The following is a 24,660-nucleotide window of genomic DNA, read 5'->3' as shown; positions in this document are numbered from 1 at the left end:
GACTATCGGGTCGTAACGTAAGGGTTGTGAGAGTCCCTGGAAGGGCTCGATTAAGATATTGCGTAGGGTGTTGCCCTTTGTCCGGAAGATCCGGTTGATGTTGTTGATAGTAGGTTTTGATTGCTACCGCGGGTCCTTCTCGATATTCTTGCGAGACCAATGTATTCTGTCATGTGGCAAGGAAACTTGAAGGCGATGGATTCGCTGTTGATGCATTGCCGATGTCCTCGCGCAGGGACCATAGGTCTTCTCTCATGATACAAGCGTATCTGGTTGCAACACTGCTGCAGCTCTGCTGTGATGAGGCTGGGAAATGGGTGGATTTACCCTCCGCTGTTTATGTGGAGATGAAGTGAGTGTTTATAACTTGTTCCATCTCGATGTATGTATCCCGTTTGCTAGTTGATGGGTGGATAGGCTGGGAATATGTAGAGTTGGCTTAGACACTAGATGTGCCTAGGCTCTTCTCTCTACTTTATAGAGATTCAAGTATATCGTTAGAAGATGGTAAAACTAGTCTACCGAGTTATGATATCGATGTAGATGTTTCAGGCTCTTTCCGGTGTTAGATGCCGGATGTCGTTTGACTAGATGCCGAGAGCCGAGTCTTGTACAGTGGGTTATTGCTTGCCGTGTAGATGATTGCATAGGGAGTTGTTCTCAGCGTATTCATGCCATCATGGGCACGATATTCTGCAACCCTACCGGCTACTGAGCAGCCCAGCTGCCCACCGAAACCTCAGACTGCCCTTTGGTGCTGATTCATGGCAGTACCAGACGTGAAACAGGCATGCAAGCGTTAGACGCAGTTTCGCTGGTTTGTTTCGCTTGACGACATTGCAGTAAGATGCTGTGACTGATCTGCTGCGACTATTGGGAGGCGCAAGCAAATGTGGAACCTGTTTTGCCGTGAAGTTGAACTTGATGTCGTATGTTTAGACCGTCATAGATGACATCTCACCGGAGGGAGAATGCAATAGCCCATACTCTCGCGCACTCATCCAGAGCATCAAATCTGGGGGCAGAGGCACTGTCGATAAAGTGTTTTAACCGGTCAGCCGCAATAGGGCGTTTTTCTTGTTCCACTTTATCTGCCTCGCTGTTTTCATTTCCACGCAGCAGGTCGAGAATCATTGCGTCGAAGTTGTCGTCCTTGTCCTCGTATTCGCGTTAACACGCCGAGTCAAGATTCATCCTCAGAACGCGCCTTGCCAACCCTGGCCAATCTCCGGCTGACTGCCAGATGGCTCTTGCTTAGATGACGCCTCCCCCTGTTCGGAACCTTCTTCAGGCGTGGTCGTTAGCAGTCATGTATAAAGAGATGTATGACGAGAATGGGTGACGTTATCGGTCATTCTTAGATGCCATTCTGACATTCCATCGGATGACATTGGACCCTTAGCCGCTCGATTATTCCGAGTCTTTGATACTGCTCGCTGCTGATAGAGACTAGAGAAGTCGTCACCGCAGAGGCGAATAGAAATAGACACGAAACGTTCGTGCTTGACCTCTTTCGAATTCGAGCCAGTTCTGTGGCTTTGATTACCTGCTATTGTGCAAGGCAGTCTCCAAACGCGTGTCAATTCCCGCTTGGTACATGCTGTTCCGAGTTATGTTACGACGTGATGGCCGTGTATATGCAAGTCGCACATCGTGACTTTCTTCGCATCAAGACCATAGTTCACGGGACATTTTAAGCAGTCCATAACTTGTTGGAACCTATTCACCTTGGAATTGTCCCACTAGCAAAGAGGTATCTCTCTTGGTCTAGTTGGGAACTTCTATCATAACCGTCTTTGATGTAGCAATATGTGTGCGCATGCCACAAGGCCCCGTCAGATATCGCATTGCCTGCATGGGTGGAGTTCAATCTATACTCAGATCGTGGATTCCCAGAAATCTCAAGTATGCCTGGAGTGCATAAGAGTACCCCCTCTAAATATTATGAAGTAAGTCTTCACAGTCCAAAGTCGGACCTTATCAGTGGATACATTTCCTGACTTCCTTCGACAGGTAACATAATCCATGAGCCGTTTTAAGCCAGCCATGCTTGTTGGACTTTCTGAAAGTGGTCGCGTCTGTACTTTCACGACGCCGAGTCTTTGTACAATAGAAAGGTCGTTGTATGCTGGCTGCTCTATAAATGCGCCGCGAATACATCTTGGAGAACGCTTTTGCGTGTGTAATGCCCCTTCGGCGAGCTATGCAGCGTCAAACGATAGAGAAGAGTCTTTCAGAGTCTGTAAGTAGACGGTGGTGAAATGGCCATTGGAGTAAGTCACGTTCACCGCAGTGTGTTCAGAGGAGCCGAGCTGTCGCTTGCAAGAATTTAAGAGGTGGATTCGGGCCGGTGGACCAAGTAGACGAGTCTGTGAACTCCCACTGAATCAGGCCATCGTTTGCCGAACGAAAGACAAATAGTCTTCCGAATAGTGGTACCGATGTGCAGGCTTTGACAAGGCCTTGTTGAGCTGCATCATACGCCACAGGCCATTGTGCAGGTTCTTCTTGTTCTTCTTGTTCTTCTTGTTCTCCGGATCTACAGCCCGTAGCTCACGGTCCAACAATGACTTGGACTTGAGATAGTGTCAATGTAGTCCATTCGCAAGCGCCAATGCGCTTTTACTTCAGAGGCTGAGTATACGCGCCCAGCGTCTTCAGGATCGAAGGAGCATCTCCATATAATTGTATGGCGAATAAAGCTGCGCATATGCCGTCATCGCTAGGATCGGGAAATGGGCGTGTAGTATCGTATCTGCCATAATCCGCATGCATTTCGTTGACCGAATGCAATCCGGCGTGAATGCCAATTATTGAGCTTTCCTCGTAAATATGAGAATGAACTGCGAGAATCAATCGAACTGCAGCGGCAGTCAATGTCATCGCCTCGTTATCATCCCGATAACGGACAGCAGAAATGACAATCCCGATATAACACATTGAGTATGCGGTATACTGTCGGTCGTTTTCTGTTCAGTTTGGTCAAGACGTATATATTCGAGGTATTCTGCGAGCTTAGCGGCCACGCGAGTGACAAGCGGCGGATGACTGTAGTTGGCTTCGGAGTATATGACTCAGTTATTGACTTGTTGTATGTCGATGCTGCTACCACGTAGACCAAAAGAGATATATTATCAGTGGCGACTAGATGCGGAAAGTAGAAGACGTCCCAACATTGAATTCGGGGAGTGGGGCTGTAACACCGGCAACGCTCAGGCGGAACCCTTTGTCTCTGCCGGACGTGAGAGCGAGGTAATGGCTCAATGAGGCCTACTGTGAGCTGGAAAGTGCTCCGTTGCGGTAGAACGGTCACATCATTTGAGGTGAAGGCTAATAACCAGCTGGTAAAGAGAGCCAGGTGCAAATTCGGCACATATTGTGAAACCAATAATATAACCAAGCAGATGGATATTCGTTGGCCTTTGGACTGATACTTAGAGTCCCTGTCAAATCTGTCATATGCATTGAGCCTATGCGGATCAGACCTGTTTCCTATAAATAATATAGGTCCGATGTATCGAATGGCCGGAAGAGACCAGTGAGGGATTTATTCTTCCGCCATGGATTCGTAGGTCTCGGTATTGTTGCATACTGAGGCCTTTTGGTGCAGTAGCATCGTCACTGACCATTCTGGAGGAATATCCTGAATATCCTGGGAGATGCCGCATACGGGTCGACCTCCACACTAAGCCGACAATTTGAAGCTAATTCGTAAAGTGTCCAGTGTGTTCCGTAGACAGTTGCACTAACAATGTTGAGTGCAGTGTGTAGCAAGAATCCTGCGTCCAACCCTTCTAAATGGCAGGCATACTCCGGATTAAACATAGATAAGAAGATATGACCACAGCGTGAGACTGAAATTGAGATAGCTCACGATGAAGATGTTAAATCATATAAGGCATGAAGGGATTGGGAGGCATGTGTGAGCAAGAACCTGACCGGGGCGCTGTCAAAGAGGTATCAAACTGATGAACAGCAGTGCAATAGACTACAATATATAAAGAAAGATAGTAAGAAACCCCTGGAAATGTATCAGGAGGCCTCTTTGGGTAGCTACTTGGGGAGGTAGAGATGAGAGATGAGGAAGGTTGAATGGCGGCAGAGAAGGGGTATAAATACCCAAGGGCGATTCAAGGCACCAGTCATCTAAGCATTGTGAAAGATTACTATCACAGTCATCTCACGAGAGAAGTAAATGGAGCAGATTACATGGAGTGAACGATGGGCACTGAAGGGGTTAATGGGCCATCATGACGCACTTCGTTGAATTTAGGGTTGCAATACTCGTGCACTGGGGATACATTCAACGACAGCTCTGAATGGAACCGCGGTTGCTCAGGTATTGAAAGTAGTGAACGACACGTGGGGACAGCGACGTAAGACGGTAATGAGACTAAGCTGAACGAGCTCGTCATGAGAGCAAGTACTGGAGAATAATAATTGCCACGCTGACCTGAGAGCTGTGCAGTCAGGTAATCAGGAGTTCAAAAAACGCATAGTATGTTCTGATCATAACTTTAGAAGAAGCATGCCATCATTTAACAGAAGTCACCATGCCGTGATTTCTGCCGTAGCACAAGGGGAAATATCTGCCACGAAGGTGAGTCCAACCTCATGCAATGGCAAGATTCAGAAGACACTGCAAAAGATGACTGCTTGCTGACAGTAGTTCAATCACCAATCACCAAGTCTGGGCCCCCATTAGGAGAAGATGACATTACCATAAAGGGATTGCACCAGTTCGAAATCTCTAATTTGCATTCTGAGGTGCGACATTCCCTGCATGAGTCCGCTCCGCTCCCGCTGTTCTTCAGCTCCGCAATCAATTGGACCAGCAATATCAGGAATACCTGATGCTGTATCAATCATTATAACAACCAGGGAACCATGATCACTGGCTAAAAGATAGGTCCAATGGATAAGCCCAAGATCTCATGGCAGCCGCATCTCATCAATCAGATGGCCTCAGTGGGAAGTGTGCTGAGGCAGTCCTGCTCGGACACAGCTCACTAATAATGCAATGATCGAATGCACCACTGCATGAGTCTAAGGATGTCGAAGCGGTCCTGAACCGCCTTTGACGCGCATGAGCCGAGTTTGCCATTATCTAAAGATCAGAGGCTGTCTTTGAACGTCCAGGCCAAGAGCTCGGTTACTGTCTGTGGTGAAAAGAAAGGTGAGCAAGATAAAGTGTATTTGAGCTGCTATCTTACTGCTGCTTCGTAAAGAGGACCATAAATGCCCCAGAAACCATACACAAGACAGCATTGTATTCTGGTTTCCATAACGGACCCTACTGGGAAGCAGTGCTGCTGTCTCGGAGGCGGGATGAAAAGCCCAAAATGTGCATGCTGCTGGTGTTCAAGACGCGCCGCATGTTGATGTCATCTCGCATGGCATATCGTTATCGCTTCTTGGAGTTGTATGTCGTTCTTCAAGCGGAGCGATAGCCTTCAGCGTAGGAAAAAATTGAGATTCTAGTCCAGACAGTGTTTGTTTACATAGCAGCAATGACGACAAAAATGAGGCTAATGATATGAGAGAACGACGGCGTCGATGAGGTGATGCCGATGGCGCGGTGGTAACGACGATACGGGCGGTAAGATTGAGGGAGGCGCAAGTGGGGGCGATTGATACGGATCGATACTGTCGCGGGATTACCTTACCTTAGCTATCTGCACTTCCAGTTCCTGCTGCAGTTCGCGGCAGCCACTCGACACTGACAGCCACCAGGGTCTTCCGCGGATGGCACAGGCTTTCCTACGGTACAGTTGCTAGCTATCTATCTACTATGGTAGGGTCCCTATTTCTCGGCTTGAGATTACTCGCACCAATGGTTGGGGGAAAGTTCCAGGGAATCAGTCTGGACCCGAGCTGCTTATGAATCGCGGGACGAGAGCTACGACGGAAGGGGTGGAATACACCAGCAAAACGTCATTCCGTTTAACCCCGCCAGGTGGGGGTTGCAGCACCCAAGAGACCACCGACATTGGAAGCCCGTCGAATCCACTGGGGAGAGGGAGGAGCACCAAGTCCGAGGCACTGGCTGGCTGCTGCTGCTCTCTGACTCGCAGCCTGCTTTCGGCGACTCATTATTATTATGTACCCCTCGTTCACTTCCTCCCTTCTTCTTCCCCCATCCTCATCATCCTCAAATCTTGAATTTATCTCTAGATCCAAGGTAGTCAGATCTCATAAACCGCCAAAATGGTCAAGGCTGGTAGGTACCTGCGCTTTTCTTCAGTCTTCTTGGTTTTCTGCTCTTGTTATTGGTCTTTCTCCTCCACGGATCCACGATCGACCGTGGCCGGGGGACCTTGAGTGAGCAGATTTGAGCACCTTGCGATCCCTCCTTCGAAGCTCTCCGACCTATCACGGTCTGAGGTGTCTGGGGACCCTGTTTGCCAGCCAGGCAAGCTCAGGGGCATTTGCCCATCTCTGCAATCTCATTTGTTCCGTCCGGCCAGCTGGTGCTTTTCTGGTATTAATAGTACCACGACTAAGTCCGGTTGGACCGTTGGAGGCTGTTCATTGTTGGACCTCGTGTTCTGGAAGCTTTCCGTCTATGAAGTCATGGGCTGATCCGTCTCTCAGTCGCTGTCATCCGTGGAGACTCCAAGATCTCCGGCACTGTCACTTTCGAGCAGGCCGACGAGAACACCCCCACCACTATCTCGTGGAACATCACCGGCCACGACGCCAACGCTGAGCGTGGCTTCCACGTCCACCAGTTCGGTGACAACACCAACGGCTGCACCTCCGCTGGCCCTCACTTCAACCCCTTCGGCAAGACCCACGGTGCCCCCGAGGATGCCGACCGTCACGTCGGTGACCTGGGCAACTTCAAGACCGATGCCGAGGGTAACGCCGTTGGCTCCAAGCAGGACAAGCTGGTGAAGCTCATCGGTGCTGAGAGCGTCCTGGGCGTACGTTCTACACCCCCGTGTATGTTGTTATCATGATGATACTAATACAGTGAATCCAGCGGACCCTGGTCGTCCACGCCGGTACCGATGACCTCGGCCGTGGTGGCAACGAGGAGTCCAAGAAGACCGGTAACGCTGGTCCTCGTCCCGCCTGCGGTAAGCTTTCCTCTTATGAGATTGGTCTTGGTTGCCTTGCATACTAATCTCATCTTCTGTCACAGGTGTCATTGGCATTGCCGCTTAAGTGTCGAATTAATCTCCAAAGCTGTTGGTCTAGGAGATGAAGGGCTTAGTCAAAATGAAATAGTCTGCCGATATCTAGTCGCCGCTAGGAAATAAAATGAACGCACGAATGACTTGATGCCAGCAATTATGATCTCCGGCGTTTTTGCCAGATTGTACCAGAACTTTAATAGCTCTAATGTGGGTAAACAAGAATGTATCTAACTGTTGGGCTACAGAAGAAATGTCCTTTTCCTACTAACTTATTCTCACATGACATGGGATGCAGGGCACCATCGTCTGGTAGGCAGGTATTCTCTTGGAGCAGCTGGCATTGCTAGCCACTACAGCCGTGGACATTGTGTCGTAGAACATGTCAGGTAACGAGCATAACGAAGAACAAACTCCCAAGGATGGACTGAGGTGCGTAGTGCGAACGTTTGGAACATTACTGCGATGGATTATTGAGGACAATGAAATTCAGTTGCGCCAGTTGGTGAAGCATCATTGGTGAAAGGGGAGCTGTCACTGTTGGCGGTGAAGCTTAAGAAAGCTTGGAGTGCAGCAAGCCTGGCCGCGATGGGATCATTTTATCGTATTAAATAAGAGTACTGCACTGTATGAAAATTCACCCCTTTTGATCATAATCGCCGACGATCCTCAGTTCCATTCCAAAGGAACCAAAGGGCTGATCGTTGAAGGGAGGAAACCCGGCCAGACTTGAACTCCCCCACAAAGTCAGGTGTCCGCCCTGGCGTGATTGGCTACACCGACTGCTGTACCTGGCCTCATGGTTGTCCGACTGTCTTCTTCTCTTCCTCTCCTATCAATAATTCTTGCTTAACAGTGCTGTCCTTCCTTATCCCCTTTTATAATTTTCACTTCCATTCCTACTTCTTTAATTGATTTCTCTGTATCTCTCCTTGTTATTCCTTGGTCTCGCCTGTCGCTTTCCAGCATGCCTCTGGAAGCCCGTGTGAAATCTGTCCTGTCCGGCGACACGGTGGTGCTGTCGCATATCACCAACCCAGGACAGGAACGCATCCTTAGTCTGGCATATGTCTCAGCCCCAAGGCTGCGCAGAGAGGGCGATGAGGTGAGCCGGTTTCTTTCAATCTACATGCAATCTCAATGTGCGGGACAATCTTCCTTTTGCCTGGATAGGTGGCCTCTGCATCGGGGGCCGGTTGGTTGCATTCCATCTGGACTCTCACATTCTCGATTCAGTCGATCCCCTTTTGATATGTATCAGCTATCATACGACCTGCTAACACTGCTCGCTTACCTCTCTACAGCCTTATGGATTCCACTCCCGTGAATTCCTCCGTGAGCTCCTCGTCGGAAAAGTAGTACAATTCCAAGTCCTCTACACCATCCCTACCGGTGCCAAGCGCGATTACGGTACCATCAAGCTGCCGACCTTCGATGTTTCGTTGCCCGACATCAGCGTTCAGGAAGGATGGACCCGCGTCCGCGAAGAAGCCGGCAAGCGCAACGACGAGTCCGAAGAAACAGTGGCGTACCTGGAACGGCTCCGTGCATTGGAGGACCACGCCCAGACGGAGGGCAAGGGAACATGGGCTGGGACAGAGAAGGGTCGCACAGAGACCACCTACGAGTTGTCTGACCCCAAGAGCCTGGTCAACGAATGGAAGGACAAACACCTCGAGGGTATCGTCGAGAGGGTCTTGAACGGCGACCGATTGATCGTTCGTCTGCTCCTCTCTCCAGAGGAACACTTGCAGGTTGTCGCTGCCATGGCGGGCGTCCGTGCGCCATCAGCCAAGCGGGTGACCGCTGATGGAAAAGAGCAGCCTGCCGAGCCTTATGGCGACGAGGCGTTCCAATTCGTTGAGTCTAGAGTCCTGCAGCGGAAGGTTCAGGTATCTCTCTTGGGCGTCACCCCGCAAGGTCAATTGATCGCAAGTGTTCTCCACCCGAACGGTAACGTTGCCAAGTTCCTGCTGGAAGCCGGCCTTGCCCGCTGCCATGATCACCACTCGGCCCTCCTTGGTGCCGAGATGGCAGCCTTCCGCCGTTCAGAAAAAGTGGCCAAGGACGCCAGAGTCGGCCTGTTTACCGGTCTGGTTGCTCCCAAGGGTCCTGCAGGCGGGGCCGAAGATTACATTGTTAGCCGCGTGCTGAATGCGGATACCCTTTTCATCCGCAACAAGGCCGGTCAAGAAAAGAAGATCAGCCTCAGCAGTGTCAGACAACCCAAGCCGTCTGACCCTAAACAAGCCCCATTTGCTGCCGATGCTAAGGAGTTCGTGCGCAAGAAGATCATCGGTAAGCACGTCAAGGTTACCGTTAACGGCAAGAAGCCGGCTACGGAGGGCTACGAGGAGAGAGATGTGGCCACGGTCGTCCAAGGCAACACCAACATTGCTCTGGCCCTTGTTGAGGCGGGTTTCGCTTCCGTCATCCGTCACCGCCAGGATGATGAGGACCGATCCCCCGAATACGACAACCTGATGCTTGCTGAAGCCGAGGCCCAGGCAGAGGGCAAGGGCATGTGGGCTGCTAAGCCCCCCAAGCCCAAACAATACCAGGATTACTCTGAAAGTGTTCAGAAGGCCAAGATGGAGGTCTCCATCCTCCAGCGTCAGAAGCGGGTACCCGCCATTGTGGACTTCGTTAAGTCTGGATCTCGCTTCACTGTCTTGGTTCCCCGCGAAAACGCCAAGTTGACTCTGGTCTTGTCGGGTATCCGTGCTCCCCGTTCTGCCCGCAACCCGGGCGAGGCATCCGAGCCCTTCGGTCAAGAGGCTCATGACCTGGCCAACAAGCGTTGTATGCAGCGTGACGTCGAGATCGATGTGGAGACCATTGATAAGGTTGGTGGATTCATCGGCACCCTGTATGTGAACAAGGAGAACTTCACCAAGGTTCTTCTGGAGGAGGGTTTCGCTACCGTTCACCCTTATTCCGCTGAACAGTCCGGCCACGCGACAGAGTACTTTGCTGCGGAGCAGAGGGCTAAGGAAGCCCGGAAGGGACTCTGGCACGACTGGGACCCTAGCAAGGATGTTGTGGAGGAAGAAGAGGCTCCCGTGAGCAGCAACAGCGCCGAGGACGAGGCTGCCCAGCGCCGCAAGGACTACCGTGATGTGATTGTCACCTACGTCGACCCGACCAACGCACGCGTCAAGGTCCAGCAGATTGGCACCGGCACCTCCGCGCTGACGGAGCTGATGAGTGCCTTCCGTTCTTTCCACCTCAACAAGGCCAATGACACCCCGCTGCCTGGGCCTCCCAAGGCTGGTGACTTTGTTGCGGCCAAGTTCACCGAGGACAACGACTGGTACCGTGCCAAGGTGCGTCGCAATGACCGCGAGAACCAGCAGGCCGAGGTTGTGTACATCGACTTCGGTAACTCGGAAGTCCTGCCCTGGTCCCGCCTTCGACCTCTCAGCCAGCCGCAGTTCTCTGTCCAGAAGCTTCGCGCCCAGGCGGCAGATGCGGTGCTCTCCTTCGTCCAGTTCCCTGGCTCTGAAGACTACCTGCAGGATGCCGTTGCCTTTGTTGAGGAGCAAGTCTACAACCGCGAGCTCGTTGCCAACGTTGACTACGTGTCCCCGGAGGGAACCTTGCACGTCACCTTGCTGGACCCTACCGAGTCCAAAAACCTGGACCACAGCATCAATGCCGACATTGTGCGTGAAGGTCTGGCCATGGTCCCCAGGAAGCTGAAAGGCTGGGAACGGGCTGCCAAGGAGACGCTGTCGCACCTTCGCACCGTGGAGGAGGAGGCGAAGCAGGAGCGTCGGGGTATGTGGGAGTACGGCGACCTGACCGAGGATTAAACCAGGGTTGTGCTCTAGTTGAGTTGTGGAGGGAGATGCCTGTACTATTATCCACACGGTGCTTTATGTTGATTCCCATGGACGATGAAATGAATGGCTTTGGCAGCTCTCATCTGACCTGCTATATTTAGTCTAGGATATTTGAAATATTTCTGAATAAGGATACCAAAAGTTGAGGAATCAATCAATGCGCCCTTTGTGCCTGGCATAAGTGCCCGCATAGATGACGTAAGCGGCCCTTGTGCCCGCGACTGTCCGACGGTCGTTTCCGACTGCGCAGTTGACAGCCCCGTTGGCCTGTCTTTTGTCCCAATTCCCCGCCATCGTCCTCGTGTTTGCGGTTTCGCTCGTTCTTGGGCCCTTTTAATTGCTATCCGACACTACCGGCGCTTCCTGAACCTGAAACAAGCCCCCGTGACGGGTTTGAAACCGACGAACAACGAACGACTGCCGACATCCGCCGACGCCGAACTCAGCTCGTAATTGACCCGCCCAACTTTCGGTGCTTCGCGCCTGCGTGTTTGCTCCTTTTCAAAAACCCCCAATATATATCACCAAGTCAGCACGATGCCTTTCTGGGGATCAAAGTCTTCCCAAACTCCGGCGGAGAGTGACGCCAGCTCTAATGATGCATCCACTCCCCAGAACGATCCCGTGGCGTCAGCCTCGCAGGCGGCGGGCACTGCTTGGCTCGCTGGCCATCTGCACCATTTGACTGACGACCAGGAAAAGAAGCTGGAGGATTTCAAGAAGCTGTGTAAGGAAAGAGGCTACTACAAGCCTGAACGGGACGGAGAGAAGGCGAGCCATGATGATGCGACGATGCTGTATGTTCCATCCTCTAGCGGCTTGCCTTATCAACCCGCATCACTTCGTTCAATCCCATTGAAGGGAAGCTTACTTGTTCTTCTCATAGGCGCTTCCTTCGCGCACGCAAGTTTGATATCGAGGGTGCTTGGGGCCAGTTCAAGGATACAGAGGATTGGCGTCGGGACAATGCCATCGAGTCGCTGTACGAGAACATCGAAGTGGACTCGTACGATGCTGCCAGGCGGATGGTTCGTAAACGAATCCACACCCATACAGTGCCAGCAGCTAACCATGGCTCTATCTAGTACCCGCAATGGACCGGTCGTCGAGACCGCCGCGGTATTCCCGTTTATGTTTTCGAGATCAAGCACCTGAACAGCAAGAACATGGCCGCATACAACTCAACCATGTCCTCTTCCGCCTCGACTGCCGAGACGCACCAGTCCTCTACGGTCCCGCAGCGTCTCCTGCGCCTTTTCGCTCTTTACGAGAACCTCCTCAACTTTGTCATGCCATTGTGTTCGCAGCTCTCTCGCCCGAACCCGGAAACGCCTATTGTCACATCAACCAACATTGTCGATGTTAGCGGGGTTGGGCTCAAGCAGTTCTGGAACCTGAAGGGACACATGCAAGATGCTAGTGTCCTGGCCACTGCCCATTATCCCGAGACATTGGACCGGATCTTCGTAAGTCTACTTCCTCAACTCAACGAGGCTAGCCAGCTAATCGGAGACATTCAAGATCATCGGCGCCCCCTCTTTCTTCCCCACCGTCTGGGGCTGGATCAAGCGCTGGTTCGACCCAGGCACCACCTCGAAGATCTTCATCCTCTCCGCCGCCGAAGTAAAACCCACTCTGACCTCCTTCATGGACCCCTCCAGCATCCCTAAGCAGTACGGCGGCGAGCTGGACTGGCAGTGGGGCGACATGCCCTACCTCGACGAAGAAGCCCGCAAGCTCGTTGGGGTTCTGGAAACCTCTCCTACCGAGGGAGAAACCAAGCCTGGCTTCATCAAGGGCCCAGTTTTGTTCAAGGGCGACCATGTCGAGGTCCTCGGAAAGGTGAACGGTGAGAGCCGAAAATCCAATGTCCCTGTTGGTGCGTCTCCAGCAGAGTCGAGCAACGGCACCGCTCCTGTCCAGGCTGAAAAGCCCACCGAGCAGGAGCAAGCGCTGCCTGAACCTGGCAGTGAAAACGAGAAGGTGGCGTCTTCGGAGACAGAGACGGCAGCCAACGGGGAGAATGCCCCTGCGCAAACAGTGGCTGCTTAATCCACTTCTCTTCACAACATTACTACATATTACACTTTCAGAATCTTCCAATATTCCCATCCACCATCAAGATACTAATCAGAGCGCCATCGCTTACCTCCACCCACCCTAGATTATCTACCTCTCATAACAACACATTGCCGCAGCATTAGAAATCCTTCCTGGGCTAGGTTACTTACTTCATAGGACACTGTCCACTTCACTTCCCTTCCTGTTATCTGTTACATACACACATACACGCATACATCTTCATCCTGTCCAATTCCTTACCTGTGGCTTGAAATATCATCTGTCTGAGCAGCAGCAGAACCATAGAAAGATGCATAATTATTTCGGGGGATCTTATCATTTATTCATTCTGATTAAATTAATATCCGTTCATTGAAACCTTTTTTTCCCCCTACATTGCTTTTTAATCCTCAAAACAACTGAAAAGCTTTTTGGGATGTCATACATACTATACATCTGTCTATACTCACACATTGATTTTACATGTGTTTGGTTTTCTGAGTTGGATCAGATGTATTTTTTTTCGATAGGCATACAGGTAGATAAAAATGGGAAGGAAGTTAGGACAATGTATTTGTATTACGTCTTTACATCGTATATCTAAATAGCTAGGTTTATGCTCTTCTACTATCCCAACTATTGATTCAGTATAATACACACCACTTAACTCATGAAGATGCTTTCCAGATCATGTTGATTTGTTTTCTCCGGACCTGTGGGGAGGAGAATTGGTTAGTTGTTTGTGATTCGATAGGATGCTACCCGGTTAGGGTATGCCTGAATGATGGGGATAGAGGAAAGGAAGGGGACATACCATCGGAGCCAAAACGATAACACCCGCTGTCAAGGCCACAATCGTCATGACCAACTGGAGCTTGGAAAATCCCTTGCCTAGGACATCAAAGGCCTGGCTGGGAGTCGCTCTCGTGGAGAAGATGTCTCCGCCAAAGGCGAAGATCAAGCTGGTACTTTCCAAGAGGGTTGGGGTGGAAAGGACGGATTTGATTCCGGCGACGTCCCGTGAATGTGAGTGGTACCATTTGCCCTCGAACTCGAGGAAGGGGTTGTACTTGAAGAGGCCCTCCTCGGCTTCAGTCGCGGTCGGGTCCCGGTCAATGGGACGGCGCGGGTCAAGGACGGGGCGGGGGATGCCGATGATAGAGTTGGAAGATGGGAGGGTGCAGAGGAGTTGGCGAACCGTGATGCCCTGGCGCGTTTGGGTGACGGCCATGTGGGAGATGGGTTCTGGGATCATGAAAGCTTGCGAGATCACGTGGGGAAGAGGAAGGTCGGTGATGCTGGAGTAGTTGGATGCGGAGTCCAGAGGGCCGCGGTCATTGGGGATGGGGGACTCGTATAGCTCGGAGATTACCAGCTGGTAGCCCTTGGCGGAGGATGAGTCGACAGCATCGGCCCAGAAGGAGTAGGCGAACCAGTTCTCGGAGATGACGGAGGCAATGGGCTGGGTGGGGTCGACCCCTTGGTGGGTACTGGTATGGAGGATCTTCCCGGAGATGGCATCGAGGAGGTAGAAGGTGGCTGAGCTCTCGCCCACGGCAGTGATCAGGGCGAGGTTGGGGCTCAGGTACTTGTAGAGGACCGATCGGTTGCCCAGGACTTTGCCAATCGAAGCAACGGGGTCATGGGAGGGTCGTGCGGTGGCATGGATGATCTTCTGACCCTGGGAAGGCAGAAACTGCCAGGCCGGGTGCTGGTTGTCTCTAGCGGCCCATCCGAGAACACGGCCATCATCACTGAGGGTCACGAAAAATCCCTGGCCATCGACAGACTCCAGGGGCGCACCGTCGTCCTTGATACCGACGGTCACAGAAGCGGTGCCGTCGTGGGCGACAGCAATAGAGCGGATCTTCGTGGTACCTGGGGTGCGCTCCAGAATCTCACCGGACGTGACATCCAGAGTGACTGAGCTGCCGTCATCGGCATAGATTGTAGCAGAGCCAGGGTGAGTCAGGATTGCTTTCACATTCCATGACTTCGTTTCCGCGGCCTTAACCTTCCAGGACACGGCGCCATGCTTGCCAGCATCAAGGGCGTAGACTCTTCCGTTCTCCGTGGCCACAACAACGGGTCTGACGATTCCGAAGCTATCAAGGTTGGACACCTCATCAGTCAAGATACTGGTGAGAATACGCTTGGGGAGCCCCTTCAGCCACTCGGAAAGATGCTGGAGGTCTCTGGCGTGGCGCTTGACGCGGTGCATGTAGGCCCCGTAGAGACTCTCATGACCTTCGACTTGCAGTTGGTGTGCCAGATCCTCTTGGACATCTTCCTCAACCCAAGCAGCGGCCAGGGCACCCGCCAGCGCTTCATATCTGGTCCACTCCATCTGGCCATTGCGAATCAATTCCCAATCACCGGATGCCAAAGCAGCGGCCGATCGGACAGCAACAGTATCACCCTTGGCAACAACTTCCGACACGGAGTGCAGAGCCTGTTCCATTGGGGGTGCCTGGTGGGGCCATCTGCCCAGAACGCCATGGGAGGCCGAGGAGACGACGGTAGTCTCGGACTGGGTGATACGGGTGAAGTAGACATTGGCATCCTTGCTGCTTGTCGAGATAACAGACCATCCCTGCAAGCGAGGAAGTTCGTAGGCCTTGGATACTCGGGCGGATTTTAGGTCGACATGGTAAACCTCAGCCCAGGTGGTGGACTCCGTCTCGTAATGCACGAGGAAATGTGGCAACGATTCGAGTTTCTTGGGAGCATGGATGGTGATCGAGCTGATGCTCTCGCCACTTGTGTTATCGACATCGAACGCGTGTACCTGTTTCGTTCCAATGACGTTGACCTTGAGCGTCTTGTGTGATGGGTCCGCCCAGACAATCAACGGGGAGGCGGTGTTTGCGCCCACGAAGAGAACAGAGTCGGCGCTGGACACGTCGTTTTCCGAGCTCAGGATTTGTTCCTTGGTCTGCCGGCCGGTCAGGGGATCCAACGAAACAACCTTAATTCTGTATCCTTTCCGCGCGGATGGTTGCAGGGAAACGTAGAAGACCTCGGTGGCCGAGGACGACAACTGGAAGGGGATGTCACCACTAATCAAGCACTGTCAGCGGGAGAAGCTCCCATGGAAAACACGACCAAGTAGGTTCACACCTTTCATCCAAGTACTCCCATTTCGTCTTACCCGAATCACCATCCAGTCTTCTGACAACGCCAGCCTTCCCGCCGAAAAGCGCCACTGTGTCTTTGGTCGACGGAGCCGCACTGACATCTTCCAGCTCTAGGAGCTCGAGATCCGCCACGGCTTCACCATCATACCAGTTTTCCCAGATCAATTTGCCATCCAACGCACTCCACGATGACACATAGTCGCCCAGCGCGCTCACCAAAGCATTTGTGCCCTCGGAGGCCCGGAGCAGACCGTTTGCACCGTTGTGGCCCGCGGGCAGGGCAGATCGCGAGAGATTCTGTCTCCAGACAAGCGAGCCATCTTTGGGGTTCACGGCACCGAGAAGCGACTTTTCGGAGAGGGTGTAGAGTAAGGAGGCGTTGGAGGAAGCGGAAGGTTTGAGGAAGAAGGTGGATTGGGAAGCGGGGAGGCCGAGCAGGGCGTGATGGTAGTCGATGTGGTTGACCTCGTCCCGGTAGATGGCCAGCGACGAAGGAACGCACGAGGCGAGCAGAAGCAGCGTCGCCTGGAACCACATGGTTATGCCCGATGTTCTGGGTCGGTCATCGGAGGGCGGATGGAGAAGCAGCTGGAATGGTGGCCGTGACGATAAGCTGCGCTATCGATGGCCCGGGCGGTGATGCCGCAGCTTGAAGGACGGGCAGAATCCATGCCACACCTTTTCACCTTCTTACATCACAATTATTAGCTATCCCCTTCGACACGTATATTCTACTACACACTTGAACAAATCTCTCAATGAACCAGTATCCTGGACATAACACATCACATAGCCAGCTCATCAAGCAAGAAAATTGATATCCAACAGCGGCCCCACAGAACGAGCCCAAGACATGCTAAGCAAGAAGAGAAGAACCCATCCTGCCATCATAAGGCCAAAAGCCTTGCCAACAATTACAAAATAGCGAACGCGACCACTCAAGGCAAAGCTACCCCATGCATCCATTGTATTTGTTCTCCCGTACGGGACCACTCTCCCACCGAACGTACGGTCAAAAGGCACAATCAACTGAGCATCCTTGGGCAGGATGGAAGCAGCCTGTCGGATGAAGATTGCCCGCGCTGGAGCCAACCCCAGGAAAAATATGGTTGCCGAGGCAAATAGAACAGTCCCAATTGTTCATAATCCCATCTCGTTGCTGATTGGGTTTGAGCCATCTGCTTTCCCAAAAACTCTGACCAGAAATATGGGGAAGTAGAAGTTGGCACTGGCCAGAATGCCACAGAAACAGCCATTGGGGCAATTACCTAGCCAGCTGCTTAGAGTGGGGATGTGCTGGTAGAACCGCCGACGAGATGGCTGTGAGATGATGATATGGACGAGAGCTACCTGCAGGATGGAAAGCGAGGATTCGATGGCTGCGTTGTAGAGGAACCATTGAAAGATTGTATCATCCTGGAGAGGAGCAAGAGGGGCCAGGTAGATCAAGGCTGTTTTAGCCAAACGGGCAGCTATGGCCATGCTTTAAGCCGCGGTATCGATGCCAGTGGGCAAGGTGTTGATTAAGACAGGTCTCTGCGGTAAGATCAGTGGAGAGGGGCTTTGAGGCTGCCTCTCTGAGTGTCGAGCGTTTCTCATCAACTGGTTGGTGATGCTTGGAATTTGAGTCTTCATTCAAGGGAGAATGTTGAGCTGCTGGGGGAGTTTCGACTGCTGCCAGAATAGGAGCTACCACATTGTATGTGTATAGAGTCTTGATGACCGCATTAGCCTTGATTGTTATATGGGATAAGGTAGACCTACCGAGGCGAGTGGGACAAGTAAAGAGGCCATGAGGAATTCAGGACCCCCAAGAAGTGATCTCATCATGAATGCTGCTGTGACTGTGACTTGAAGATATAAGTCTGATGGGATTCGAAAAGAGCCAACTAAGGGGATTAGGGACTAAGCAGACAGAAAGCAACACGTTGACAACAGGAGGGGCCTGAAGCTAAAAGGCTAGCTTTAAGCCTAAAGATAATTCATAAACGATGTGTCTGATATCTTGTATGAGTCGACGGCGTTTATCTCGCAGCTCGGGAGGGATTGCCCTATGGAGTTAGTTTCCCAGGCCACTGCATGTACGGTGGATGTTGGAAGACTAAGCATCTCACGCACGACTTACCAAGTCAATTAAAGGCCATAGCAAGGTGCTAGTCAGTCCTTGTATGTCAACATGAATATCTAAGCACCCTACTAACGCATTCTCGCAATTGATCCATGTGGAAGGTAGGGTCTAAATATGACTAGTAGTTTCTATCAACTTCCCGGTTTTTGAGCACCGTATACATTTTCAAGAGAATCCAATTTCATTGGATAAAGAAGCAGGAATGAAATTTACTCCCCTAGCTATAAAAATACATTGCATTGACTTTGAGTGTCATATGCGATGAAAAAGAATTACTATGCTTGACCGAAGCAGGCCTTGTTGGCGGCTTCAATCACCACCTTTTCTCCCTCACTCATATCATCGGTGATCTCCCAAGGCTGATTACCCATCCCCATGGCGCGCAGACCCTCAACGTTAACCGAGTTCCAGTCCAAGGCTCCTTGGAATCCCATCTCGCCGGGACCTCCCGCACCAGGGAAGTCCCAGGGCGGCGAGTAAGCAAGCGCTGCCTGTCGCTGCTTGAGCAGGTATTCAACGTTCATATCGCACATCGGCGTGGCAGGAATGTAGAGGACACTAGAGTCGCCCGTGCCGCGATGTTCCTTGTCGACGGAGTGCAGGGAATCGCAATGCCAGGCGACGAAGTCACCTGGTTCCACCTCGGGGACGGAGACCATTGTGGTTTCGAGTTCCATGTGAGGGTGAGTGATTGGGTTGTATTCTTGGCATGCACCGGGTACGGAGCCCGGGAATGTGTTGTCCAGTGCGGGTTGCAGGGTTTCAGTGTTGAAGAATGGCCGCAGGATGGCGTAAGCTGTGCTGTGGATGAGCATGGGGCAAACATGTAATGAGCCTTCGCCGGGAGCTGTGTTGGACATGGACAGCCACCCTTGAAAGAACCTCAACATAGAACAGGCACCGGCTCCGTTGTACAAGTCCATCTTGGCTGAGACGCGGTGCTTAGCGTCCCATGGATCGTAATTCTCCCAATTACCCTCGAGGATCTTTGTGTAGACCTTGGAATATTCGGGATCTTCCCATCGCTCGAGTGAGCCACCGTCCATGTGAGGGCCAAGGGTGAATTTGGAATCCCCGGGTTGTCTAATGCGAAGTCGGTCTGCGTAGGTCAAGGGGTTTCGGGTGGAGATGGGTGTTTTGGGATCCGACGAATGCCATAGGCGCTGTAGGAAGCGCTGTGTATCGAGCAGGTTCGGATGTGCTCGTGCCTCTGCTTGGGATGGAGTCCAGTACAGCTCGTATACTGCTGGAGAGTCAGGCGGGAAGGCTTTCACGCGCTCTTTGTTGGCAGCAGCGTAGTCCTTGATCCTTTCCTTCAATTCCAGGGCTTTCTCTCGAGACACCACATTTCTGATCACCACGGATCCCCGGTGACGGATCTCGGCAAGGACATGGTCTGGCACAGTGCCATTAATCACATCGGAGTATTTCACTGACGAAATGATCTATAGCTATCAGTATCACTCTTCCGTGCAGAAGAACGCTTTGGGAATGTACATCGCTGCCCTTGGACTTGATCTTGTGTACTTCCTCCTCCATGCTAGGAAGAAGTCTCTTCCAGCTTTGCTTCAATGCCTCTTCATTCTGCTCGAAGTATCGAAGCTTCAGGTCTTTGAACCGCGAGGGTAGTGGCTCCGGCTTATAATCTGGTCTTAGACTAGGAAAGACACTGGAGATATCGCCTGCGGCCTTGGTCATCTGCGAGGCTGAACTCGAGGTGGACGCGGCCCGGATGGCCGTTTTTGAAAGGAATTTGGACATCGAAATGGTATCTGGCTTCTCTAAGATACACGAGGTGTGGACATCTCCTGCGATGCTCCCAGATAGGGTCGGTCTTGTCTGTTTAATATACCTGCCAGTGCCTGTCGGGAGTACCGATTGGGTAAGCGGCCCGATTACCTATTTAAGTAAGCTGCCGCGTTCCCCGCAAAGCCGGGCATCGGCAATTTCACGGGGCCCCAAACAGTCAAACACAGCACAATTGAAGGATTGTTTGCCATCAATATTCGCGCAACGGGGATATGATGATGTAAATATACCTGGTCTGATATAATTCTAGCCATATCTGGAAATTTTGCCGAACTGGCAGAATACGAGTCGGTGTAAATCGTTCAACTGCAGCTGATCGGCACTTTCACCGAGGCGGGCATCGCGGCAGTTGGTTCCGCAGCCCATCTCCGGGGACAACAGATAGAGCTGAACACATCGTCCTGTCCTTGTTCCAATCGAGTTGATTCTATATCCTAGTAAGTGCCAGTGTCACTGAATGCCGAGGAATGCCAGTTTATACCTAGGACATATTAGGATAAGTAGATGCATGGGAACGCGAGTATGAGAGGCACTGGCCAACTTCACAGATGACCTATTCTCGGCCTTCTTCCGCATCTCACTCTCGGCCTAACTATACTGCGATAGCTTGCTGCAGGAGGCCAGCTCCGAGGGTCGCATACCACCACCCCTCCCCACGAGCTATAAGTGACACGGGCTATCCTGCGGGCCTTCAACATTCACAACTCCGAGTAACGACCATCTATTCCACCTCGATATGTCATTCTCTGTACAAGGACGATCTGCTATTGTAACCGGGGCAGGCTCAGGTGTGTATATGCATCATAGCATCCAACAGGCACTAACAGCAAATGCAGGAATTAACCTGTCTTTCGCCAAACTCCTACTCGAGAATGGATGCAACGTCCTGATTGCCGATCTAGCCCTACGTCCAGAGGCACAAGTCATCGTTGATCAGTATTCAACCCGGTCGAAGACTTCACGAGCCCTCTTCCAAAAGACCGATGTCACCGACTGGAAACAACTAGAGCGCATGTTCGAAGTTGCCGAGCAGGAGTTTGGAGAGATTGACATCGTATGCCCCGGTGCTGGTATTTTTGAACCGGTATAGTTTCCATCTCTATGTCCATTGCATATCATGGTATAGCTCACAGCCATCACAAAGCACTGGACGAACTTCTGGCGTCCTCCCGGTACAACTGAGAGCCGTGACCCACGTTATGGAGGTAGATTTGCTCTGCTGGACATCAACCTCACCCATCCGATCCGCACGACCCAGCTAGCAATTGCCCACTTTCTTCGCCATGAAACCAACCAACGACGCAAACACATTATCCATATCTCCAGTATTGCTGGCCAAGGCCCAAACTTCTGTGCCCCGATATACGTCGCCACCAAGCATGGTATCAATGGATTGGTGAGATCACTGGCGAAACTTGATCGCGAATACGGCATCCGTGTCACAGCCGTTGCACCAGGGGTCATCAAGACGCCCCTATGGACAGACCATCCGGAGAAGCTGAAAATCGTGGACGAGAAGGCGGATGAATGGGTGACATCCGACGAAGTCGCTCAGGTGATGCTGGCACTTATTCAACAGGACAAGGTCAGTGGTATTATCGGAGATCAGGAGGGTCAGCATGGACATCAATTCCCGGTAAGGGGCGGAACCATTCTGGAGGTCTCCAAGACAGTGCGTCCAGTGGAGGCTTTCAATGATCCGGGACCTGGCAATCGACCTGGAAATACCGTCTCCGATGATGGTGCATTAATCGAGGAGACTTTTGGTCTGTTGTCACAGCGGGGATGGGGACTCCCGAAGTTGTAGATGAAAGTGCAGTTGTGTTATGATAATATGCTTTATATAGCGTTTCCCGAGCCTTCATCCGAAGGCGGACATATTCAAGTCTGTACTCGGGGTTGATTTCTTGGGAAAATCGGCATGTCTTGCTCATATCTTCTCGGCTGCTGGCAATGAATAAATGTGACATATCTAGTAGTAGTAAGTTGATACTCCATTCGGATGACCCGCAGCGGTAACCCGAAAAGCTGTAATCGTACTACTCCGTAAAAAGGGTATGCCATCCGGGGGACCAATGGCGACAGCGGAAAAAGCTAAAAATACCTGCCTGGCAGGATGACTAAGTCCATAACCGCCTCTACCGCCTCCGTTTCGCCTCGCCTGGCCCCGGTCGGGTTTGCTGGTCATTGATCCATTCTTCTTATCTCCGCATGTCTCTCTCTCCCAACCCCTCTCTTTAATTCTCCTTGCGCTGCTCCCTAGTTGATATCCGATTTGCGTTCCTTACCCGACCGCCGGCTCTTTGTCCGCTGCACCCTGCACCGCTGGTTCGAGTGGTCTCAACCGACTATGGGTGATTGATCACCGCAATCTCTTGTCGTGTGGCCACCTTCAATCCTTATCTACCACTCCCCCAAGAACCTCAAGCACAAGAACTGCATCGTACCGAGTCTACGTTTTCTAAACAGTACCCTCATGATGATGGACGACGAAGCTTCAGTCGGAATTGGCTCTCCTCGAGCCGGATCTCGAAGGTGAGCGATCCTGTCTCCTCTTGTGCTTTTTATCGCTAACGGTGGTCGCTATCCGTCACAGACACGGCGGTAAAGGGAAACGAAGCTCCGGTCATCATGGGGAAGCCAGCTGGGTCAGCTGTGTGATCAATTTGGTCAATACAAGTGAGTTGGGTCAGCAACATACTGCTTTCCGACCATTACTGACTCCAGATCCCTTTCTGCCCTGTTAGTTATCGGTGCGGGTGTCATGGCCATGCCTCTCGCCATCTCCCACATGGGAATCGTCCTCGGAGTCTTCGTGATATTGTGGTCAGGAATGATGGCAGGCTTTGGTCTATACCTCCAGTCGCGGTGTGCCCAATATCTGGAACGAGGCACGGCATCCTTCTTTGCCTTGTCGCAGATCACCTATCCTAATGCGGCTGTCGTGTTCGATGCCGCCATTGCGATCAAATGTTTCGGAGTCGGAATCAGCTACCTTATCATCATTGGCGATCTGATGCCGGGGGTGGTTCAAGGGTTTGTTGGAGGTGCTCCGGACTATGATTTCCTGGTGGACCGGCATTTCTGGGTAACGGCCTTCATGTATGCCCTCATTCACACTGGATACGGTTGTGAACTCTGCTAATGGATTGGTCTCAGGTTGATCGTCATCCCACTCTCATACCTCCGCCGGTTGGACTCGCTTAAGTATACTAGTATCGCAGCTCTGGTCTCAATGGCCTACCTGGTAGTTTTGGTTGTATACCATTTCGTTAAAGGGGACACCATGACGGATCGAGGTCCGATTCGCGTAATTCACTGGGCAGGCCCGGTTCCCACCCTTAGCAGTCTGCCCGTGATTGTTTTTGCGTTTACATGCCACCAGAACGTATGCCTCCAGCTTTCGGTTTGCTCCCTTGTTCTGGTTCATAGTTCTGACATGTCTCACAGATGTTCTCGATCTTGAATGAAATCGGCAACAACAGCCATTTCCGAACCACCGGGGTTGTTCTGACGAGTATCGGCAGTGCCGCGGCCACCTACATCCTTGTGGCTATTACTGGTTACCTCTCTTTTGGAAACAGTGTTGGTGGAAACATCGTGAGCATGTATCCGCCAGGACTCTGGGCCACAATCGGCCGCGCCGCTATCGTCATGCTGGTCATGTTCTCGTATCCACTTCAGTGCCACCCATGTCGGGCGTCCGTTGACGCTGTGTTGCACTGGAGGCCCAAATCCTCATCCGCCAGCGATAGCTCGCCTCATCGACACCCTCTCCTGGGCCAGAGGGGCAACAGAACTCCGGAGCCGATGAGTGACCTCCGGTTTTCTGTCATCACCACCACCATTCTCGTCCTGAGCTACATCGTAGCGATGACTGTCTCGTCCCTTGAAGCTGTGCTTGCCTACGTTGGCAGTACGGGAAGCACCAGTATCAGTTTCATCCTTCCTGGGTTATTCTACTACAAGATCTCTTCTCCCGATTCGCCCCACCATCAGCGTCTGATGAAAGAAGACGACGAGGCAGCCGAGGGCATGCTGTCTGATGATAGCAACGATGATGAAGATGGCGACGAGAGCGCCCCGGCTCGCCCATTGACGGAGAGTGGCATTCTCCGTCGGGGAACGCGCCAGTGGCGCCGGTCGCTACTCCGGAAATTGAGTTTGGCACTCGTAGTATACGGGGTGGTGGTCATGGTTGTATGCCTGATCACGAACTCTCTTTTCATTGCTTCCCACTAGACCGGTTGGTGTGGGGATCTAGATGTGTCTATCTTCCACAAGCTTTTGGCCTCGTGTGATCGCCCATCCATCCTCAAGATATAAACTTTTTCCACCCACACTCCTTGTTCCTATTTCTTTGTCTTACACCCGGTTCTCGATCTAGATCTGAGGTTCCGTTCACGATTACAGTGTCGGTCGTCACTATACCATTGCAACGGCGTTGGGGTCTTATTTGGTCTTAGATATTTGCTGATTTAAATTTGATTTGGAATACATCGTTCCATCTTATGATGCTTTCAACTTCCATTTTAATCAGT

General features: G+C 51.9%; 7 protein-coding genes across 7 annotated transcripts; 4 read left to right on the top strand and 3 right to left on the bottom strand.

Annotated features, from left to right (window-relative positions):
- The first annotated feature begins 5,841 nt into the window (after nucleotides 1–5,841).
- On the top strand, nucleotides 5,842–7,272 carry sod1 (superoxide dismutase SOD1). The gene is made up of 4 exons (XM_025610529.1): nucleotides 5,842–6,220; nucleotides 6,595–6,926; nucleotides 6,986–7,082; nucleotides 7,148–7,272. The coding sequence occupies exons 1-4, from the start codon at nucleotides 6,208–6,210 to the stop codon at nucleotides 7,168–7,170; spliced, it is 465 nt and encodes a 154-aa protein (XP_025473166.1). The 5' UTR covers nucleotides 5,842–6,207; the 3' UTR covers nucleotides 7,171–7,272.
- A 705-nt stretch (nucleotides 7,273–7,977) lies between these two features.
- On the top strand, nucleotides 7,978–11,131 carry BO94DRAFT_529786 (putative transcription factor (Snd1/p100)). Its single transcript, XM_025610528.1, has 2 exons — nucleotides 7,978–8,244; nucleotides 8,444–11,131. The coding sequence occupies exons 1-2, from the start codon at nucleotides 8,107–8,109 to the stop codon at nucleotides 10,952–10,954; spliced, it is 2,649 nt and encodes an 882-aa protein (XP_025473165.1). The 5' UTR covers nucleotides 7,978–8,106; the 3' UTR covers nucleotides 10,955–11,131.
- A 217-nt stretch (nucleotides 11,132–11,348) lies between these two features.
- BO94DRAFT_8296 (SEC14 family lipid-binding protein) lies at nucleotides 11,349–13,424 on the top strand. Its single transcript, XM_025617696.1, has 4 exons — nucleotides 11,349–11,781; nucleotides 11,871–12,012; nucleotides 12,070–12,450; nucleotides 12,506–13,424. The coding sequence occupies exons 1-4, from the start codon at nucleotides 11,522–11,524 to the stop codon at nucleotides 13,034–13,036; spliced, it is 1,314 nt and encodes a 437-aa protein (XP_025473164.1). The 5' UTR covers nucleotides 11,349–11,521; the 3' UTR covers nucleotides 13,037–13,424.
- Nucleotides 13,425–13,652: 228 nt separating this feature from the next.
- On the bottom strand, nucleotides 13,653–16,751 carry BO94DRAFT_529784 (uncharacterized protein). Its single transcript, XM_025610527.1, has 2 exons — nucleotides 16,166–16,751; nucleotides 13,653–16,104 (listed from the first exon to the last, which is right to left on the bottom strand). The coding sequence occupies exons 1-2, from the start codon at nucleotides 16,717–16,719 to the stop codon at nucleotides 13,812–13,814; spliced, it is 2,847 nt and encodes a 948-aa protein (XP_025473163.1). The 5' UTR covers nucleotides 16,720–16,751; the 3' UTR covers nucleotides 13,653–13,811.
- Nucleotides 16,752–16,878: 127 nt separating this feature from the next.
- Nucleotides 16,879–17,888, bottom strand: BO94DRAFT_529783 (uncharacterized protein). Its single transcript, XM_025610526.1, has one exon. The coding sequence runs from the start codon at nucleotides 17,662–17,664 to the stop codon at nucleotides 17,323–17,325; it is 342 nt and encodes a 113-aa protein (XP_025473162.1). The 5' UTR covers nucleotides 17,665–17,888; the 3' UTR covers nucleotides 16,879–17,322.
- A 608-nt stretch (nucleotides 17,889–18,496) lies between these two features.
- On the bottom strand, nucleotides 18,497–20,276 carry BO94DRAFT_481176 (DUF1479 domain-containing protein). Its single transcript, XM_025608849.1, has 2 exons — nucleotides 19,808–20,276; nucleotides 18,497–19,755 (listed from the first exon to the last, which is right to left on the bottom strand). Exons 1-2 carry the CDS (start codon nucleotides 20,069–20,071, stop codon nucleotides 18,586–18,588), a joined length of 1,434 nt encoding a protein of 477 aa, XP_025473161.1. The 5' UTR covers nucleotides 20,072–20,276; the 3' UTR covers nucleotides 18,497–18,585.
- Nucleotides 20,277–20,855: 579 nt separating this feature from the next.
- BO94DRAFT_552036 (uncharacterized protein) lies at nucleotides 20,856–24,361 on the top strand (the record flags this gene model as incomplete). The annotated part of the gene is made up of 8 exons (XM_025613570.1): nucleotides 20,856–20,907; nucleotides 20,956–21,203; nucleotides 21,264–21,885; nucleotide 22,174; nucleotides 22,716–22,798; nucleotides 22,867–23,221; nucleotides 23,279–23,507; nucleotides 23,570–24,361. The coding sequence occupies 8 exons, from the start codon at nucleotides 20,856–20,858 to the stop codon at nucleotides 24,359–24,361; spliced, it is 2,382 nt and encodes a 793-aa protein (XP_025473160.1).
- Nucleotides 24,362–24,660: the final 299 nt, after the last annotated feature.

The sequence above is a fragment of the Aspergillus sclerotioniger genome (assembly GCF_003184525.1).
Source record: "Aspergillus sclerotioniger CBS 115572 chromosome Unknown BO94scaffold_1, whole genome shotgun sequence".
Taxonomy (NCBI): domain Eukaryota; kingdom Fungi; phylum Ascomycota; class Eurotiomycetes; order Eurotiales; family Aspergillaceae; genus Aspergillus; species Aspergillus sclerotioniger.
This window is presented reverse-complemented; position numbering and strand designations above follow the sequence as displayed.

What these genes read in the sequence shown, in the direction of transcription:
- sod1 (XM_025610529.1), top strand. An exon ending in GTGCTGAGAGCGTCCTGGGC is followed by an intron (nt 6,927 to 6,985) that starts GTACGTTCTACA and finishes CAGTGAATCCAG; the next exon opens with CGGACCCTGGTCGTCCACGC. An exon ending in TGGTCCTCGTCCCGCCTGCG is followed by an intron (nt 7,083 to 7,147) that starts GTAAGCTTTCCT and finishes CTTCTGTCACAG; the next exon opens with GTGTCATTGGCATTGCCGCT.
- BO94DRAFT_529786 (XM_025610528.1), top strand. Translation starts at nt 8,107, where the DNA reads ATGCCTCTGGAAGCCCGTGTGAAATCTGTCCTGTCCGGCGACACGGTG. An exon ending in TGCGCAGAGAGGGCGATGAG is followed by an intron (nt 8,245 to 8,443) that starts GTGAGCCGGTTT and finishes ACCTCTCTACAG; the next exon opens with CCTTATGGATTCCACTCCCG.
- BO94DRAFT_8296 (XM_025617696.1), top strand. Translation starts at nt 11,522, where the DNA reads ATGCCTTTCTGGGGATCAAAGTCTTCCCAAACTCCGGCGGAGAGTGAC. An exon ending in CATGATGATGCGACGATGCT is followed by an intron (nt 11,782 to 11,870) that starts GTATGTTCCATC and finishes TTCTTCTCATAG; the next exon opens with GCGCTTCCTTCGCGCACGCA. An exon ending in AGACATTGGACCGGATCTTC is followed by an intron (nt 12,451 to 12,505) that starts GTAAGTCTACTT and finishes GAGACATTCAAG; the next exon opens with ATCATCGGCGCCCCCTCTTT.
- BO94DRAFT_529784 (XM_025610527.1), bottom strand. Translation starts at nt 16,719, where the DNA reads ATGTGGTTCCAGGCGACGCTGCTTCTGCTCGCCTCGTGCGTTCCTTCG. An exon ending in TGGGAGTACTTGGATGAAAG is followed by an intron (nt 16,105 to 16,165) that starts GTGTGAACCTAC and finishes GTGCTTGATTAG; the next exon opens with TGGTGACATCCCCTTCCAGT.
- BO94DRAFT_529783 (XM_025610526.1), bottom strand. Translation starts at nt 17,664, where the DNA reads ATGGCCATAGCTGCCCGTTTGGCTAAAACAGCCTTGATCTACCTGGCC.
- BO94DRAFT_481176 (XM_025608849.1), bottom strand. Translation starts at nt 20,071, where the DNA reads ATGTCCAAATTCCTTTCAAAAACGGCCATCCGGGCCGCGTCCACCTCG. An exon ending in TCAAGTCCAAGGGCAGCGAT is followed by an intron (nt 19,756 to 19,807) that starts GTACATTCCCAA and finishes TGATAGCTATAG; the next exon opens with ATCATTTCGTCAGTGAAATA.